The sequence below is a fragment of the Acomys minous genome (assembly GCF_964271855.1).
Source record: "Acomys minous genome assembly, chromosome: 16".
NCBI lineage: Eukaryota > Metazoa > Chordata > Mammalia > Rodentia > Muridae > Acomys > Acomys minous.
In genome coordinates, this window is record NC_140498.1 from 95,785,473 (window position 1) to 95,805,944 (window position 20,472).

General features: G+C 51.3%; 1 protein-coding gene across 1 annotated transcript in view; it reads left to right on the forward strand.

Annotated features, from left to right (window-relative positions):
• MYO18B (myosin XVIIIB) overlaps positions 1–20,472 on the forward strand; it is a gene marked incomplete at its 5' end in the record, with an annotated part of 198,622 nt that overhangs the window by 111,038 nt on the left and 67,112 nt on the right. Inside the window, 5 exons of the mRNA XM_084763691.1 lie at positions 7,974–8,087; positions 10,365–10,481; positions 17,652–17,735; positions 18,573–18,710; positions 20,230–20,415. Of these exons, the coding sequence (XP_084619817.1) occupies positions 7,974–8,087; positions 10,365–10,481; positions 17,652–17,735; positions 18,573–18,710; positions 20,230–20,415 (639 nt within the window). The remainder of the gene's footprint in view (positions 1–7,973; positions 8,088–10,364; positions 10,482–17,651; positions 17,736–18,572; positions 18,711–20,229; positions 20,416–20,472) is intronic.

Sequence of the window (20,472 nt, forward strand, 5' to 3'; positions counted from 1 at the left end):
TTCCTCCTTTCGTCGATGTGTGTGCTCGCTGCATGCTTATAAGGCACCTACTGTGTGCCATGTGACGGGTGGGATGCAGGAGGGGTTGTCAGTAAGACAGCTGTGGTATGTACCAGTCCTATGAAATGCACATCTGATGGAAATGCCAAACGGTGGCACAGATGCATGTGAAGGCCTAACCCCGAGGGAGGAGGGAAGAGGCTACGTGTCCTCTGCGCATTCCCTCTGCGCATACCTGGGGGATGGAGGAAAGGAGGGAGGTTTGGATTTCATCCCAAGTGGGTGAGACAGAAGCTCCTGGCAACTTCCAGCAGAGCCTGAATTGATGAGACTTGCAGGTGAGCTTTGGCTAGCCACAGTGTGTGCTGTTGCAGGCAATCCTTTTGATGCCTAAGAAGGTGGATGCGTCTGTATCTCACCCCTCGAACTCACAAGAAGCCAGGCTCTAAGAGGCTGACCGAACCCTTTATCCAGGGGCACATAACAAGGCATGCCTGGGGCTGTGGGTGCAGCTACCCTGAGCTCTTGAACCTCTGCTCACCCGATGCGGTCCTCTTAACATGCAGGAAGCACCTGGGAGGGACCAGGCCTGACCGCGGAGCCTAAAACACAGCTACACCTCCGAGAGCTGAGCGTTTTGTTTCCGTTTTGTCCCCATTTGTTCTCTCCTGTTAAGTCTGGGTTAGAAATGATGTGGTCTCTGTTGTTGTTGTTGTTGTTGTTGTTGTTGTTGCTGCTGCTGCTGTTGTCAAGGGCACAATTCCTGTCCCAGCCAGAGCTGGATACCTCTTATACACCAGCACCATGATGCTGCTGCCTTAGACAGAACACCCCCCCCCCTTTGGGCAGATGCCCCTATGAGCCATCACTGCATCAGTGTGGCTCCTCCTACCTTCTGCATCTCCATTGGATGTGTCTCAGTCAACACCGGCTTCAGGTTCCTCCTTAGGACCCTTGAGGCGTGGGCATGAGATAGGCAAGGGGTTCAAATCCTGCCTGGGTGACCCTGAGCCCGCCCCTACCTTTCTGAGGACGCTTGCGTCTCATCCCAAGGAGGCGTCACAGACCCCAGAGAACACCAGATCAGAGAGAGAATCCGCTGAATTCCCTGTGTTAAGACCTCCAGGATCAGGGCTGGGGACGGAGCTGGCAGAGTGCTTCCCCAGCATATAGTACCCCTGGAGACCACAGCTTCCATGCCAGCACTGACCGGACACGAAGGCAGGAGGACCGGAAGTCCAAGGTCATCCTTAGCTAGGGAGCAAGAGGCCAGCCTAGGCTTATGGCCTTGTGACATAAGATCCTCCCATCCTCAATAAAACCCCTCTGAGACAGCAGGTAAGGAAGCCCTGGCTGGCAGCTGCCCCCTCCTCTCACCTGTCTTGGCTGCTGGGGAACGGGGTGTCTTTGGCTCTGGGTGCAGCTTTTTTTTTTTTGCTAATTAACTCCCATGGGATGTTTTCACTGAAACTAACATGGAAACAAGACATCCCAGCAACCAAGATGGATAATTGAGATAATTGCTGTGCTAATGACATCTGTGAAGCCAGGGTCTGGCAGGAGCTGGCACCTGCTCCGAGGAGAGAATGGAAGCCGATGGCAGCTCCTGGGCGCTAGTTGGTTGTCATTTGGATCTGTGTCTGTGACCTCCCTTCCCAGAGGAGGCACGGGAGTGGCTTCTGTTATAGGTTTTGTTTTCTTTTTTTTTTCTTTCTTCTTCTTCTTTTTTAAAAATAATTGGCTTTTTATTATTAATTTATTCATGTTACATCTCAGTTGTTAGCCCATCCCTTGTTTCCTCCCATTCCTCCCTCCCTCCTGCTTCCCCCTTACTCCCCTCCCCTATGTCTGTGACTGAGGGGGACCTCCTCCCCCTGTATATGCTCATAGGGTGTCGAGTCTCTTCTTGGTGACCTGCTATCCTTCCTCTGAGTGCCACCAGGCCGGTTTTGTTTTCTAGTGTTTATTTAGCTCTTGCTCAGGCTCCTGCCTGCTCCTGCCTGCTCCTGCCTGCTCCTGCCTGCTCCTGCCTGCTCCTGCCTGCTAAGAGCAAATGCCCCCACCCCCACCCCTTCGCCACCTGTAGATCTCCTGCCAGGAATTATCTCTCTCTCTCTGCTGGCTTTGTGTCCTGTCCAGAGAGCCTTTCTGTCACCTGATGGCAGGGGGAGGGGGAGGGGGTGGGGACGCTTCTCAGGGCTTTGCATGTACCAGCCAGGCGCTCTGCCACAGCCCAGGGCTTGCCACCTCATCTTTGGAGAAAGACTTTGAAGATCTCAATAGAGTCTTGGTTGCTTGCCTGCAAGATCCGTGGGCGACTTCCCATGATCCTTTGTACCTAGTCCAGATTCCTTAGTCTGACCTGTGGGCTGCCAAGCCCAGCTCCTTCCCTCCAGTCTAAGGATCATCACCAGCCGTGTCCCACACTGCTGTCTCTCACGTCTGTTCTCACCTTGTCAACTGGCTCTAGCTCTCGCCTTCTTAGCCCTATTTGCCTGATGAATATCTGTCCTCTGAACTCAACTTCAGGCATCCCTCTCCTGTGGGTGGAGTGAAAGGTCACCTTGTCCTGCTCTCATCCCCGTGTCACTGTCCACCGAAACTGTCCTCCTTATCCAAAGCCACAGAGGTTATAAGATGCAGAATTGGGATTTGAACACAGGATGGCAGCACTCCAGATGCCACACCCCTTCCAGAACCTTCTGGTGCTCTGGTGGGCCTCTCCCCTCCTAGGCTGTGGCTGGGCCATTAAGCCTTGCCCATCTTCACCATGAATTCCCAGCCGTGATTAACTACCAGCCTGGGGCTCCCATCAGAGAAGACTGATAACCCCGGATCTATCCCCAGAGCTCTTAATTGGGGTATTTGTCACCATGTGTCACCTATGCTTCCATGAGACAGTGGAGGTAATTAACAAGCCCTGGGAAGATGCCCCGATGGGAGCCTTTGTGTGACCAGGCACCTTGGGGACACGTCTCCCCGGCCTGCAGCCCCAGAACGGTGGCCTCACTAAGTGTTTTATTTGAAGAGCTTTTGTTTTTTTCTCTAAGGACTATGTTGGAGGGAATTGATTCAATATTAACCTAACCTCCTGTCAGGGGAGATAGAGAGCGTGTTGTAATTGGCTGGGAACATGGTGGTCGCAGGGTTGTTCGCCCACAAATATTGACACTTCCTAGGCCGTGATGAACGAAGCGTGAAGGCGGCCTCGCTCTTACATTACAGGGAGGAAATCTAGTTTTCTGTCTAAAGGACAGCCTCTGCTTAGCTGGGGATGGCCAGGCAAGGAGCACAGCCCTGGGCCCCCAAGGTAACAGTGACAGGAGAATACATCCTTTGTATACCACCAGGCACCCCGCAGTGCTCGAAGCTATGATGTAATCCTGTACCCCCAGAATAACCTGAGCCCAGTGGGTTCTGGGAAGCCAGGGCAGCTGCTCAGAAATGTGTCTCCATGAAGGAGATTCCCAGCAGCGACACAGGCTGCCCAGCCATTCCCACTGGAGGCTGGAGCCCTGAGGCACACCTAAGGGGAAGGCTGAGCCCATGGGGAGGAGTGAGGCTTGATGTGTAGGGGATGGGGGAGTGTGGCTCAGTGGATAAGACCTGAGTCTGTATCCTCAGCACCGTGTAAAATGAGGGCGGGTCTGTGGGTGCCTCAGGCATGGCAGGTGGAGAGAGGCCTCTGGCCTAACTGAAGCAGTTAGCCTCCAGTTCAGGGAAGCAAAGAGTGATGGAGAAGAACGCCCTAGGTCCTGCCCTGACCCGTGTGCATGTGCATGGGTGTGTGCACCTGCACACTCACTTGTATGCACCATGCACAACACATACACACACACAGCATATAACATGCAAACACACAACATACAATGCATACCATACACACACATATACCATGCACATAACATATAACATACAAACACACACCACACATATAACATATAACATGCAATCACACACCACACACAACATACAGCAAATACACACCACACACAAACAACACACATACCACACACTTGCACACAAAATCAACATATGCCACACACAATCACCACATACACCACACATACATACACACACACACAGTATATAACATGTAAATACACACATGCACACAAACAACACATACATGCATACCACACGCACAACATATAACATACAAACACACACCACACACAACATACAGCACATACACACCACACACAAACAACACACATACCACACACTTCACACACACACACACACACACACACACACACACACACACACACACACACCAAGTTTCAGTTTTCTAAACCAGAACAGACTGGCCCACCTTAAGTCTGGGCACTCGTTTTGCCACGGGGGCAAACGTTTTCCTGTCTGTCCCTGACACAAAGGTGGCAGACCCACACTGCGCCCAGGAGCCGAACCTTTAGGGCTTTGGCCTCACCGCTGTCCTTGGCAGCAGTTTCTTTATGCTACGGAGTGAGTTCAAGGCCAGCTTGACTAACTTTGTGAAACCCTGTCTTAAAACAAAACAAAACAGACAAGAAATTCAGTCTGGGGATGCGGCTGAGTAAGCGAATGCCTGCTGAGCCCGTGTTTGCCCCGCAAGGCCCTGGGCTCAGTGCTCAGCACTGAGAACACCTCTGTAGACACGCCAATGAATGGCAGTCTCCACGTGGGGCAGGCCAATTCTGGGGCAGTCAGTGAAGGTTGTCACCCTGTCAACTTGGAAGTTGTATCTTGGATCTTCTGTCCACAGCTATGTGGCATAAACATGGTTAGAGTCTGTTGACATTTAAATTTTTTATTTTTAATTATATATATGTACATGTGCTGTGTAGGAGTTATGTGACCTGATTGCAGGTACATGTGCCGTGTAGAGGTATGTGACGTGAGTGCAGGTGCCCAGAAAGGCCATGAGAGGGCACTGGAGCCCCTGGAGGTGGAATTATAGGCAGTTTTGAGCTGCCTAACAATTGTCCTGGGAACCAAACTTGGATCCTCTGGAAGAGCAGCAAGTGCTCCTAACCACTGAGCTGTCTCCCCAGCCCTCAGTGGACAATTTCAGTACATTTGCAGTGACATTTGCATTCGCTGCTCGTGGCTGGGGCTGTCTGCAGCATGGACGGTGGGTGGCCCCCTCTGGAGAAGCCCTCCATACTGGAGGTGGAGTCTTCCCAAGCGCCGCCGAGGTGGCATGCCCGGCCTGGAAAGTGTCCAGCCTGGCTGGCCCTGTAAATTAGGCGGAACACTCCCCCCCTCCCCCGTGACATTTTCCCACTCTGTGGTTTTAAATCCCTCAAGTTGTTTAACCAAACCCAGAAATCTAGGATCTAAGCTCTCTGCAGAAAGACAGCGCTCTCATTCCTCCTATTTGCAGATGTCCAGCCGACTCCTCCAGAAGCCCTGTAAGCCCAGAGAAAACATTTCCCCACGTATTTAAAGCAGGCAGACGATGGCTTCTCATAAGAAAGCAAAGCCGTTCCTGGGCTTACAGTCGCTGTGTGTGTGATAGGGATCTCAGTCACCCTCCCTAAATGCTGGTGACTGGTGGAGAGACAGCAGTGGGTGGGGGTGGGGAGGGGGGGAACAGAGTCAGGATGGCAGGGGGAGAGAGAGAGTGGGGGGTGCTGAGAGAGACAATATGGATGGAGAGAGCAGGGGTGTTGGGGGTGTAGGGAGAGAGAATAGGGGGCCAGGGAGACAGCAGAGAAAGGTCTCTCTGGTCAGGACTGAGCCTGTGAGGAAGAGGTCTAAAGCAGAATCATGTGCAGATGGGTGTGTGGGACCCAGGGGCACTTGGGTCTGGAGCCTTGAAGACTTAAATCTGACCTTGGCAAATCACAGGTCACCCTCCTCCCCCTGCAATGGGATATTTCGTCTGTAAAAGAATGGGCTGATCCTTCCCATGCGCGCGCGCGCGTGCGCGCGCGCACACACACACACACACACAGACACACACACACACACACACACAGTAGCATGGACTACAGTTACTAGTGGTATCCAGGGCTGCACAGGACCAGAGAGTGTGGGAATTCCCATCACCCCAGCACCGTGGGAAGAAGAGTGTTCTTTATCCTGTGTAGGGAGCCTGGAGGCTGGTCACACCTCCACAGGTGTCTGCTCCATCCTTTGTGCACAGGAGTGGCAAATCCATGAGCGCAAGCATGCTTGCATGTGCCCATCCACATGCACACACATGCACACACACACTCACACATGCACACATGTACACACATGTGCTGTGACCTCTTCCTTGGTTGTAGTAGGACAGACTTATCCTTAGGGAGAGCCCTTCTTCTAGCCTGTCTGTCTCACCAGAGGCCTCGGGGTTCCAGCTTGGAAGATCAAGCTCAGCCTAAAGTCCCACCTCTCTGAATGGCACCCCACCAACACGTTACCCCCACCCACCTTCTGTCATTGTCACGGCCACTGTAGCATGTGGGCAGAGCAAGGTGACTTGGCATCATAGTTGCTCTTTGTGTGTGGGTGGAAGATGGCTGTGCACAGCCTCTGTCTGGACTCTAGGCCTTTCTTACATGGTCAGTGTGCTGCGTGCTCAGGGGTCACCCTGAGGGGAAGAGGACCCTTTAGCGGGATCCTGGGCCACTTTACTCCCCTACTCTTGTCTCTTAGCACCAAGCTCTTTAGATTCACTTGTTTGTTTGGTTTGAGTTTTGTTTTTTGAGGCAGGGTTGGCCTGGAACTCGGGCTCTTCCTGAGTCAGCCTCCCACATGCTGGATTACAGACATGTGGTGCCATGGCCACACCCTTAACCCTTCAGGAGCCTGTGGTTTCTAAAGTGGAAGTCTGTGCGTCCGGGGAATTCTGGGCTTGCTTCTGTTCCTGTGACTGTGTGTCTCTGGGCTAGGTGCTGCCCTGCTCTGAGTCCTGGGTGTTTTTCTTGGGTGTTTTTCTGTCTGGAGCATGTCTAAGGGGGTATTCTGTTTGGAGACTCTAAAGATCAAGGGAAATTACTAGTTGCACACTGGACATAGGGTCTGTGTACTGATATGGGTTTCTCTCCCACCTCTCTCTCTCTCTCTCTCTCTCTCTCTCTCTCTCTCTCTCTCTCTCTCTCTCTGTCACCAAGATTATTATTTATTTATTTTCTGTATATGAGTGCTCTGTCTGCATGTACACCTGCAGACCAGAAAAGGGCATTAGATCACATTACAGAAGGTTGTGGGCCACCACGTGGTTGCTGGGAATTGAACTCAGGACCTCTGGAAGAGCAGATAGTGCTCTTAAGCGCTGAGCCATCTCTCCAGCCCCCCATGATATGAGTGTCTCAATGGAACTGGTCACTCTTGGAGGCAGGGCATGTGCTTAGGTAGTTGTAGGCTATCAATAGGCAAGAAGGCAGAGGCTGAGAAAGCAGCTTGAGTTACTGGCTTTGAGATCTGGTCAAAGCTGAGCATAGGAAGAGCCTTCTGTGCAGAACATTTTTTCCTTTAAAAGGGTTACAGACCAGCTCAAGCCAAGCCCTTGTCAGGGTGGGTAGGCTCCCGCTGTCCTTCATCCTTCGAGTCAGACACCTCCCATGATAGTCATCCTGATAATCATCCTGATAATCATCCTTCTCACCCCACCATCCCTTGGCCTCATTTCCTGTGCTCCCCAGAGGCTGTCACTATCTGTCCTTGCCTGTCTTCTCTGGGAAAGCAGGACCAGTTGACTGCTCCCTGCGTGTCCCAGGCCTGGTGCTAAGTTGGCAGTAGGTGTCCTCAGCTGTCTGCCCTAGGGGACTGAGGAGCAGCTCACTCCTGCATCAGGGTTTGGAGCTGCCACAGGGCAGTGTAGGGCATTGGAGTGGGCTGGACCTAGGCTGCCTCATGCACTCACATAGTGCTGTGTTGATGGACAGGTGTAAGGTGTCGGGGTAGCCGGCTAGGGCTGGGCTGGGCTGGGCTGGGCTGGTTGAGGCAGGTGTTAGAGAAGCAACTTCCTCCTTTTCATTCCACTTCCTGTTCCTGCACAGCTGGAGCAGAGCGAAGCCAAGTGTGAGGAAGCACTGAAGACCCAAAAGCTGCTGACTGCAGACTTGGAGAGCATGCACAGCGAGCTGGAGAGCATGACCCGGAGCAAGAATCTGGTACTGCCCCTTCCACAGCCCCAGAAGCACAGGCTCAAGGTCTGGCATCAGCCTGCCAGGGGCACAGCCTTGTATGGCATGAAGACGCTTACAGTGGATCTGTGGGGTGCCCCCTTGAAAGCCCACTGAGTCCCCTGGTGGTACAGGCATCTGTTGTAGACCTTCTGGGTGCTCAGCTCTATAAGACAAAAAAGGGACCTTCCTGTGGACCGGCTGAACACTCACTCAGCTCCCTAAGAAGCAAAGGGAATTTATCATGAGCCTACTGGGTGCTTGGCACTGAATTCAACCGAACACACACATGTGCACACACACACACACACACACACACACACGGGCATGCACCAAAAGTGAGATACCATTCATAAAGGCAGAGAGGAAATTTGTTGTACACCTACTGTGTGCAGAGTAGCATGAATTTGCACCTGTAGTGATGAGCACAGCTGGTCATGTGTCCATGTGTGCTCACAGCTGTTGGTGGTTCTCAGGAACCTCTCACCGCCCTGCAGTGTTCTTATGCCACAGGGTACTCTGTGTTTGTCATCAGACTGCTGCATGCCATCCTCTCTAACAGGAAAAGCATGTCTCTCACAGGCTCCCTTCAACTCCCTGTAAACAAAAGACCTGGCTATTCATTATAACGTTGTTGTCTGGTCACCACTGCAGGGGGACAGATGAGCCATGGGTGTAGCCCTGTCATGTTGGTGACAATGTCTGGGGATGGATGATCTGACTCACCTTAAATTTGTGCTTGACATAGAGAATTCTATACTTTGCCTAGAGATGGAAAGGATCAGCTCAGGCATGTGCAGGGTCTTTTTGTCCTGTATTTTACTTGTGCTTGCCTACACATCATTTCAGAGTTTCTATTGTGGTGATCAACACCACAACTGAAAGCAACTTGGGAAGAAAAGGGCTTATTTTTGTCTTACATAATCACACTCCATCCCTTGGGGAGGTTTATTTTTGTCTTACATACTCACACTCCATCCCTGGGGGAGGTCAGGGCAGAAACTCAAGGCAGGAACCTGGAGGCAGGAACCCGGAGGCAGGAACTCAAGGCAGGAACTCAAGGGAGGAACCAGGAGGCAGGAACTCGAGGCAGGAACTGGAGCAGAAGCCATGGATGGCTGCTGCTTACTGGCTTCCTATTCACTGCTTGCTCTATCTGATTTCATGTATACCCCCTGGAACCACTCATCTAGATGGTAGCAGCACCTACTATGGGCTGGGGCCTCTCACATTATCATTAACCAAGAAAGTGTCCCATAGGCTTGCACACAGGCCAATCTAGAAGGGCTTTTCTCAGCCAAGGTTCCCTCTTCTCAAATGACTCTAGGTTGTGTCCAGTTGAAATAAAGCTAACTAGGAAACACCTGCACATGTGCAATCACACCTTCCATAGGATGTGCCTACATACATGTACAGGAAACACCTGCACATGTGCAATCACACCTTCCATAGGATGTGCCTACATACATATACAGGAAACACCTGCACATGTGCAATCACACCTTCCACAGGATGTGCCTACATACATATACAGGAAACACCTGCACATGTGCGAGCACACCATCCACAGGATGTGCCTACACACACATACAGGAAACACCTACACATGTGCGAGCACACCATCCACAGGATGTGCCTACACACATATACAGGAAACACCTGCACATGTGTGAGCACACCATCCACAGGACGTGCCTACACACATATACAGGAAACACCTGCACATGTGTGAGCACACCGTCCACAGGACGTGCCTACACACATATACAGGGAACACCTGCACATGTGCGAGCACACCATCCACAGGATGTGCCTACACACACATACAGGGAACACCTGCACATGTGCGAGCACACCGTCCACAGGACGTGCCTACACACATACAGGAAACACCTGCACATGTGCGAGCACACCGTCCACAGGATGTGCCTACGTACATACAAAACCATCAAATGCATGTGCAAAAGGAATGCCCTTGGAGAGAAAATCCCTTAGTTGAATCAATATCCTCACTTGATGGACAGTTATTGGGCACCTGTAGGAGGCCACGTCTGGTGCTCAGTGCTGGTGATTTGCTGTGCGATGGTTGTTATATCCATGCCTGGGCCATGGACCTTTATATGGGTATGCGTGGATTCTTAGCGGTTCACACGGGCCCTGGATCCACACACCCCTGTTCAGTATGCACCAGCACACACACACGCGCACACACACACACACACACACACACACACACAGCCCTCACCGCCCTCTGCCTCTCTGCAGGTGGACGAGCAGCTGCACAGGCTGCAGATTGAGAGGGCGGACCTCCTGAGACGCATCGATGGGGACCAGGAAGACCTGAATGACCTCATGCAGAAGCACAAGGACCTCATCGCGCAGGTAAGGCCCCGCCCCCAGCTGTGGCTTCCATAGACTTGACAGCTCAGAGGTGGGTAGGAACTGTCAGCTCCACGTGGCGCTGGGGAGAGATGGTGTGTCCTCCAGAGGACAGCGTCACCAGGGAAACGTTGACTTACGCATACAGCCACCCCTCCAGCCACACACCATCCATCAGGCATCTGCTCACCGAGCCATCCATTCAGCTGTGTCTTAGTCACAGTTTCATCGCTGTGAAGAGACATCTATCGTGACTAAGGCAACTTCTAAAGGAAAATATTTGGCTGGGGGCTGCTTACAGTTTTAGAGGCTTAGGCCGTTATCGTCATGGCGGGAAGCATCGGGGCACACATGGGGGAGCTGAGAGCTACATCCTAACCTGCAAACAGAGACAGAGACAGACACAGAGAGACAAAGACAGACAGACAGAGACAGACAGATACAGGTAGACAGAGACAGAGAGAGACAGAGACAGAGAGACAGAGACAGACAGAGAGAGACAGAGACAGACAGACACAGATTGACACAGACAGAGAGAGACAGAGACAGAGACACAGAGACACAGAGACACAGAGACAGACAGACAGAGACACAGAGACAGAGACACAGAGACAGACAGACAGAGACAGACAGATGCAGGTAGACAGAGACAGAGAGAGACAGAGACAGACAGAGAGAGACAGAGACAGACAGACACAGATTGACAGAGACAGAGAGAGACAGAGACAGAGAGACAGAGACACAGAGACAGACAGACAGAGACACAGAGACAGAGACAGACAGACAGAGACAGACAGATGCAGGTAGACAGAGACAGAGAGAGACAGAGACAGACAGAGAGAGACAGAGACAGACAGACACAGATTGACAGAGACAGAGAGAGACAGAGACAGAGAGACAGAGACACAGAGACAGACAGACAGAGACACAGAGACAGAGACAGACAGACAGAGACAGACAGACAGAGAAAGAGAGAGACAGACAGACAGAGACACAGAGATGGAGATAGACAGACAGACAGAGACAGACAGACAGACAGACAGAGACAGACAGAGACAGAGATTCTAATTCTTCTCAAGTAGTGCCACTCCCTGATGACTAAGTGTTCAAATGTACGAGCCTATTGGGCCCAGCCTTATTCAAACCACCACCGGCTGCCTTCCCATGTACCCACCCACCCACCCGTTTATTTATTTATTTGCCATCTGCCTGCTGTGCCCATCAGTCCAGCCATCACCCATATGCTCATCCATCCAGTCTGTCTGCCTGTCTGTCTGCTGTTCTTGCTCTGTATTATGCGCCGCCGTGAACACTTTGATAAGCAAAGGGACATCTCAATTCTCCTTAGTGCCCGTGGCCTTCTGGGCTGAGCAGATGTTGCCACGAAGCTACCAGGAGCAGCATGTGGTGGGAGGTGGGCTAGTAAACTGAACCATCCAGAAAAGGGGAGCAGTTAGGGAGGTGCCTCCCCGAGGAGGAGGAGCCAGGTGGATCAGGAGTTAATGAGTTTACAGTGGAACCATGGGACCTGGAAGGAGGGTCCGAGGTGTGTGTGTGTGTGTGTGTGTGTGTGTGTGTGTGTGTGTGTGTGCGCGCCCTCCCTGAGGGCTTCGTTTGATGGGTGGCAGGACGCACCATCAAGCTTGTGGGAGCCGAGCAGGAGAGGTGCAGCTGGCATGCCACCCCATCCTGTCCACTCCACTATGGCAGAGATGCCCTCTGCCCTGTCCTACAGGAGTCTGAAGCTGAGACATGAGGTGGGCACTCAGCGCCACAGTCAGGGGAGTGAGGAGTGTGATGAGACACAGAGGCAGGGAAGCAGAAAAGCTTTGGCTAAGGTGGGCGTGGGGCCAGGGCTCCCAGCAGGTTTCCAGCTATATCCCTGGGGAGAAGAGCTCAGTCTAGAAGCTTCCACCGGGCTCATGATTTCAGATGGTTGGGTGCCTGGCTGCTTGGCCCCAGGTGCGTAGGGAGAACATCACTGTTGTCGGAGTGTGTGGCTCATGGCTCGTGGGAGGCATCAGCGCTTCAGCAGGAAGCAGCCTGCACAAGTGACTTGTGACCCCCAAGCAACCTAGCTCCTCGATCTAAGCTGTCCCCTCCACAGTTCTACCAACCGTGTCTTCATGTTTGAGGTCCACCGATCGATTAAACCATCCTTGAAGGCAGAGTACCGATCACTGCTTTCCAAACGCCCACTGGTGGCAAGCTGCTCCCTCACCCCCAGCCTGTGAGTGACGCTTCACGTTCAAACCACGATGCCACCCTTGGAGTGTCGTCCCTGACACTGTGGGCAGCACGGTCTGTTCTGGGTTCTCCAGCATGTGTCACAAAGAACTCAACAATCGCTGAGTCCTCAGGCTGATGCCAGGGAGTGACTAAGCAGAGATGGGAATATGGGGACGCTATGACTCAGCAAATAGAGCCGATGGGGTGTTGAGAAGGTGTGACTCAGCAAACAGAGCCGATGGGGTACTGGGAATCGTGGCTCAGCAAACAAAGATAACGGGGTCCTGGGAAGCTTGATCGCAAATAGAGATGATGGCGTGTTGGGACGTTGGGACTCAGCAAACAGAGATTTTTATAATTAATATAAGATAATAAGATACCAGGTATTATATTATATGAGGTTTATTAAAAGAGAATGGGGAGAGAAGGAAAGAGGGGAGGGGTACCCCAGAGACAGAGAGAGAGAGAGAGAGAGAGAGAGAGAGAGAGAGAGAGAGAGAGAGAGAGAGAGAGAGAGGCAGAGAGAGAGGAAGTGAGAAAAGGAGGAAGAGAGGGAGAGGGAAAGGGAGAAAGGGGGTAAGAGAGAGAGAGAGGGAGGCATGTAAGCTTAGAAGCCCTTAATGTGGGCTTAGGGGTTTGAAATTCTCCAGAAGGCATCCCAGAGGCATGCCAGGAGGAACAGGCATCTGAACGTTTCCCATGGGGAGGTGAGGCCAGTAGTCCCTTAGGGCATCCCCAGAATGGACAGTAACTCAAAGAACAGGTGCTCAGACTGGACAGCGACCAAAAGAGCACAGCTCTGTCGCTGAGCTGGCCTGGGGACACAGCCACCTACCTAGTGCACTAGGAAATTTTGGAGGCTAAGTGGCGTCTGTGGGGGTTGAGGGGAGTGACTGTGCAGTTCTTACTCAGTGGGAACTGTCCTAGTTGTAGGTTAGCAGGGAGGGCCAGCCACAGTTGTTGACAGTCTCTCGGACAAAGGGAAGCGTTTACGCACTTAGGAAGGGAGAACCCAGCTGGTGTTGGGTGCAGAAAGGTGGCAATCAGGTAGTTATGTGAGGGGAGTCCCAAAAGCAGTGAAAAGGGGGGAAGGAATATCACCCCCAGAGATAGGTGAAAGGTAGGAAACTCAGGCTGTGGATTGGCAGTACTTGTCTGGACTCCATTTGACCTGAGAGGTGGGTTTCCTGTAGCTTACAAGAATCCTTTTAAGTTCATAAACGGGGATAAATTTAGCATCATCACTGTTTGAAATCTGTAGTGAAATACACATTGTTAGACATGTGCACACTGTAGGAAAAGGCAGTGGACATATAGCATGGTAGAGGCTTGGGAAAAGAACTTTGTGTTAAGAGCACACATACTCTGAGGTGAGCTTAGGAAGGCTTAGGAAGCCTCATGGATCTTTCTGACATCTATGGAATGGAAACGTGAGGAGGACAGAAGTCTCCTGTAGAGCAGAAGGGGAAAGGCTCACTTGATCTTGATTTTCAGCATCAGCACACACCATGAAAGAGGAGCTTCTTCCCTCTGTTCAGAAGACCAGCAGTATATAATTTTAGCACAATGAGAGAAATTTTAAGGAAAAGGCGAACAAAAGGAAATTTTAAACCTTGAGCTTAGAACTATGAAAGGATCATATAGTGGAATGCTTTTACCGTAGTTAGGTGAGTGAACCAGAGCTCCATTGATCAGTGTCAACCCTCGGAACAGTTGACACAGTACCATAGCAACAGTACCATAGCAACAGGATGAAGAAAACATCCTTTTGGACATACTGACCTTCATAAATTGCATTTATCAACTTTAAACTCTTTCTTAGACCTTCTAGCACTCATAAAACAGCTTCTTAGGCTTTCTAACATCCACAACTTGCATGTATCAACCTTAAAACACCTTCTTGGAACAGTTTCTTAGACCTTCTAACACTCTTCAACCTTAAAACACCTTCTTGGACCCTCCAGTATTCATAAAACACCTTCTTAGACCTTCTGACATTGATGACTTGCATTTTGCCAACTTGAAACACTTTCCTGGACCCTCCAACATTTATGAAGTGTCTTTTTGGAACCTTTAAGATATAGGTAAAATTGTTGTAAGCAAGTCACTGTCTTTATGGTAAAAGTCTGGTGGCAAGGTAGACTGTGTCTAGACTTGACAGTTAAAGTTTGGTCTCGTGCATAGGAAGAGGGCTGGGAAGGTACCTGAAGCCTCCCATGGTAGGAGTTGGCCATGTAGCCCGAGTGTGAGGTTTAACCAGACTTGCAGCGTTACCCTGTTTGGCAAGGTTGCTGAATATAGGAGCCATCTGTACTCCACCAGGCCAAGGCGCCTGAAGGCTGGAAGTTTCTAAAGCTCTTGTGCTGTTTGAAGTTCCAGTGGCTGGGCACAGAGGACAAGCCAGAATGTGAGCATTTTGACACCCAAAGGCCAATCTGTCAACAGGCAAGGCTGTGGGACCAGTGTCCCTTTCTGCCTGCAGCAGCTGTGGGACCAGTGTCTCCTTTTTGGCCACATCTGAAACAGGTCCCTGGCAGAGCTGGCTCAGGCTGGACCCCAGAAAGAGGGGGCATTGCAGACCTCTGTTTTCTTCCCTCAGAGGTAGTGGCTAAGGCCTGCAGTATAGTTTTGCAGTAGCTGAGCCTGTCAGAAAGGCTCCTCTCAGGTTTTAAAGATTTTAAAATTACTTTTCCCAGTTCTTATATGGGGGTTCAGGAAACATCCTCAGCCTTTTAGTTAAGATGGCAGCGAGACCACATTCTTGTCTATCTTAAGAATGTTTAGAGCCGGGCGTGGTGGCACACGCCTTTAATCCCAGCACTCAGGAGGCAGAGGCAGGCGGATCGCTGTGAGTTCGAGGCCAGCCTGGTCTACAAAGTGAGTCCAGGCCAGCCAAGGCTACACAGAGAAACCCTGTCTCGAAAAACTAAAAAAAAAAAAAAAAAAAAAAAAAAAAAAAAAAAAAAGAATGTTTAGATAGACAACTTTGTTTATAGTTTATTCTAATATTGAAAGACTAAGACTTTAGGTTTTTATCCCTGTTAAGCTGGAGTGTTAAAAACATAAGCACAGTCCAAAAGCAAATGTCCATAAAAAGAGAGCAGAACAGTTTCCTGTATGATTAATAGCATCACATTTAGAAAATGGAGTTAAACATGTTTATAAGGCAGTGATTTAAGTTTTAACATTGTAAACAAATGAATGTTAATACAGCAGAACATAATAGAATAATTTAAAAGCCACATCAAACCCATTACCCAGGAAGCCTATAGTTGAATCCAGGGTGACAGGAGGAACAGCATTTATTTACTTGTCTAGGAATTAGAAAAGACAGAAATTAGAGACGAAAACATTTTGGATCAGGGTAGAAACAGAATCTCGAAATAAGAAGCACTTTGAACCAGGGTGCAGTAAAATGGTTTCTTTATCTAAAAGGAAATAAACAGAGGTTAAGTTTTATATATGGTCTAAACATCACACCCATTAAACAATCGTATGATTTTTTTTTCTTTTTTGAGAGCAGAAAAACAAATCAGAGACTTTTAGCTGAGAGCCAGGCGTATTTGACTCTCTCAGGCCACAATTTACAGAGCTAGCACAGCTGTCAGTTGCTGGTCATCTGGTGGAGGAGGTTGACTCCGCCCCTGGCCTTCCAAGGCCCTCCTTTGGGTAGGCGGGGCTTAGGGAGTAAGGGTTGTGCACGTGCTATCTCTGGCCTACCTGCGGTGGGAAATGGGGAGGGACCAGGTCAGCAGAGGGAAACAGGCGGCAGTCATGTGGTTGTCTTTAAAGATGGCACCTAAGCATGTGGATTCCCTTAAGGATTGTGCCGAGCAACCGGTGGCGGGCAGATTTAAAAATGCTATCAGGCTGCAGTGACTGAGGGTGGTTGAGCACCAGTGTTCCAGGAGGAGTCCCTGAGATGTGCCCCGGGGGTGGGGCATGGGGGGGGCGATGAGCAGCTGGCCGGCGGAGGAGCAATAGGGCGGAGAGTGTACCTGCCTGTGACTGGTGGAAAGCAGCCATGATTGGCCTCCCTGGGAATCGAGGTAGACCATCTGCAGCAGCTGTAGGCCGCCAGCACATGCGTTTTTGAGCATTTGGTAACCCAGTAGAAGCAAGGAAAGAGCTGTGTGCGCGTGCCACCCCCAAAGGAGCCCATCACCGGTGGAGAAAGGAAGGGTAGGGGTTCAGATTTACACATAGCTTTGAGATTTATAGGTAGCTTAGGAAACCTTGGATGGGTTGGTGCACACAGGGAGAGCCAGTTTTAGAGTGTAGCAGCAGAAATTTACCTCAGCTTAGAATCAGTCCTGAAAAACTTGGTGGGGAAGGCTTCCTCACACGTGGCTCCGGGCAAGCGGGGCTAGGTTAGTCTGAGGTCCCATCCGGGGCCAGTGGGAAGCAGGAGAGCAGTGAAAGGACTTAGAGAAAGGAATTTGGTTCTTTTGGATTTTGTATCTCGGGTTTCAGGCACCAATTTTATAATTAATATAAGATGATAAGAAAATAAGGTATCAGATATTATATGAGGTTTATTAAATGAGCATAGGGAGAGAAGGAAACAGGGGAGGGGTACCCCAGAGACAAAGACAGAGAGAGGGGGACAGAGACAGAGGAGGAGAGGAAGAGGGTAGAGAAAGACAGGGAAAGGGAGTAAGAGGGTGAGAGGGAGGGAGGGAGGGAGGGAGGGAGGGAGGGGGTGGGCAAGGTAGGTCTGTCCTTTTATATACTGGGCAGGGCCACGCCCCCATGGCAGGTAGGCAATGACATCACAGGTAGGCAGACTGAAGCAGAGTCCTAACAGAGATGGGCCATTGGGAAAGGTTAAGGGTCAAGGTTCAAGGACCAACCATTGTCACAGAAGTTCTGCTCGAGAAGATCTTTGGGTCAGGGAAGAAACGAGGCTCTACAGGGCCTTCACCTGATTTTCTGCCTCGCCAGTCTGCTGCTGACATTGGACAAATTCAGGAACTACAGACACAGCTGGAAGAAGCCAAGAAAGAGAAGCAGACGCTTCGGGAGCAGGTACGAATTCCCCCTGCGGAGTTCGCCGTCCTGCGGGGGGAGGTCAGGTTCTCCGAGAGCCCTCAGGACCACCCAGGCATTCGCTCGACTTGAGTCATGTGCCAAGTGACTCGAGAAAGTCCTAATGCACAGAAGGGCAGATCCAAACTCTCATACCACAGCCGCTTGTTCCCGCGCCCCCCCCTCCCGCCCCGCCCCCAGATGGGCCACGCACCACTCAGTGCAGCCTTCTTCCCGCTTGCTCCCCTCTCTCCCTCTGAGAAATAACTCCCCAAAAGAGAAGTTGTATGGAGTCCGGGCCGCACCTCTTCAGGAGGTCTTCCATTGGGGCCCCATCCCTCTAAGCCTCAGTACCTAGCGGGCCACGTTTACCCACAAACCTCATAGCCCTGCCAGAGCTGATGCGCATGCCCGTCAGAGTGGTCAGGTCTCCTCACGCACCTGGGTGTTGAGCGCCAGCAAGCCAGCCGAGGACAGACCCGCTAGCTGGGCAGACCCGCTAGCTGCTGGTCTCTGGAAGGTCAAGCTGGAAATGACACGGCCAGGCTCACATAAGCAGAAAGCAAGTTGTGAACTTGGGCTCTCAACCTCCTTTCTGCATCGTGTCTTCAGGCTCAGGGATCTCTCCCTTGCCAGCTTGGCCCTTTATCATAGAAGGGAAAAAGGAAGAAAACAGTGAATGAGCCAACAGGATGTGTCACCCCTCAGCACCTGCTGTCCCCTGCCCCTGCCCCCCCTCCCCCCGTGGGCCTATGGTGAGGGTTGACAGTGCTGGCCTGTGCTGGCAGAGAGCTGAGCGGGGACACCGGTGCCAGTAGCCTCCTCTGTGCGCCCCAGCTGCAGGTGGCCCAGCTTCGCATCCAGCACCTAGAGCAGTCCACCGTGGACCGTGCTATCGTCAGCAGGCAGGAGGCTGTCATCTGTGACCTGGAGAACAAGACGGAGTTCCAGAAGGTGCAGATGAAAAGATTTGAGGTACCTAGGGCACATAAGCCACCGGCTGGGGTCTGGAGCCGGGAGAGCAGCGGGGGTTCGAACTTGCCAGTCATCATGTGGTCCACGTGCCTTGCTTGGGACACACCTGACTGCGCCATCGGTTCTTGTCCCTTCCAGTTTTGGTTTTGTTTTGTTTTTTTTTTTTTCCTTTTTGTACATATTTCCTTGAGCCTCACGTGCACTCATCCGTCAGGATCTATGGGGTCTTTATTTGGTTCTAGCCATAGACATGGATGCCAGGAAAACCCTGATAGTGGAACCCAAAAGACCATCATCTAAATGTAGGAGAGCCTGTGTCCCCGCTGCTGATGGCTGGGGCCACTGGAGATGCTGTGATGATTTCTCTTTCCCCCCTTCCCTCTCACAGTCTCTAAAATGGAGCCTAGTGGGACAGCTTCCCTTTGGGCAATGACTGACCCTGAGTCTGACTCCTCCATCCACGGCTCCCAGAATGCTCAGCAAGGCTTGTCATCATCACGGGGCTCCCGCCTGTGTCAAAATGCTACCATTTGCCCACCAGGACCCTGTGGATTGATGGGCTTATTGGCTGCCTAATGAATCCGAATGGCCCTGGGGTTTTCCTACCATTTTATAAGTGCCTAGCATCTTTTTGTCTCTGTCTCTTTGTTATGTATGCCCGACGGGCTTCTCTTTCCAGGGAAGGCAGGGCACTGAGGGTGGAGAGGAGGAACCTTACCCAAGGCCCAGAAGCCAAAGGTTTGGTTGGACTGGAGTGTTAAGGCAGCATGGCTCCCTCCCTCCCTCCCCCACCTCCCCTCTCTCTGGAGCTTCCCTTTACTTCCTAGACTTTGGCGGGGCAAGGATTATCAGACTTGAATCTGCAGCTATTTGCACCAGACTCTGTGTGCTAGCGTGTTAGATCCTGGCAGCGCCCTGGTATACAGACAGAAGAGCCCCTACCTCGGCGGCCTTGTCATCTAACTTGGGCCATACATCAGGAAACGGGAAAGGCAGGATTTGAACCCAGAGCCCCTCGAAGGCAGATTCTCCATGTGTCCATCCCATAGTATCGCAGAACAGTTCTTATTTTCAAAGTGAATTCTTGTTCTAGGGGAGGAAATAACAATTTTTTTTCATTTTTCTTTCATCTCTGAGAGTATAATCACATAATTTCCCTTTCCTCTCTCTGTGCCTTTCCATGTGGCCTTCCTTGGTTCTCTTTCAGATCGGAGGCCTCTTTTTTTTTCCCACTGATTGTTTTTATATCCATATATGTATGCACACGCATATTCCTAAACATAACCTGCTTGACCTGTGTAATATTACTGTTGTGTATGTTTTCAGGGCTGACCGTTTGATACCGGCTAAACCAGCCTGTGCGCTCTTCCCTGAGGAAGACTGAGAAAGTACGGTTCTTAACTGGGTCACTTGGCAGGAACACGCAGAGGCCCAGTGAAGGCTCCCACTTTGTTGAGGCCTTCCTTTGGGCACCTGGTTTCTCCAAATGAGGCCAACCACCCCACCCCCACCCCCGCAGGTCCTGGTGATCCGCCTCCGGGACAGCCTGATTAAGATGGGTGAAGAGCTGTCCCAGGCAGCCAAGTCGGAGGCCCATCAGCGGGAAAACAGCCAGTATTATCAGCAACGCTTGGAGGAGATGAAGGTGGAGATGCAGGAGCTGGTCCAGCGGGAGGAGGAGGCCGGCCGGCGCTGCATGGAGCTGGTGAGACCTGGCCCTGGTGGGCTCCGGTGCAACTGAACATTTGGGATGGAGTGGAAG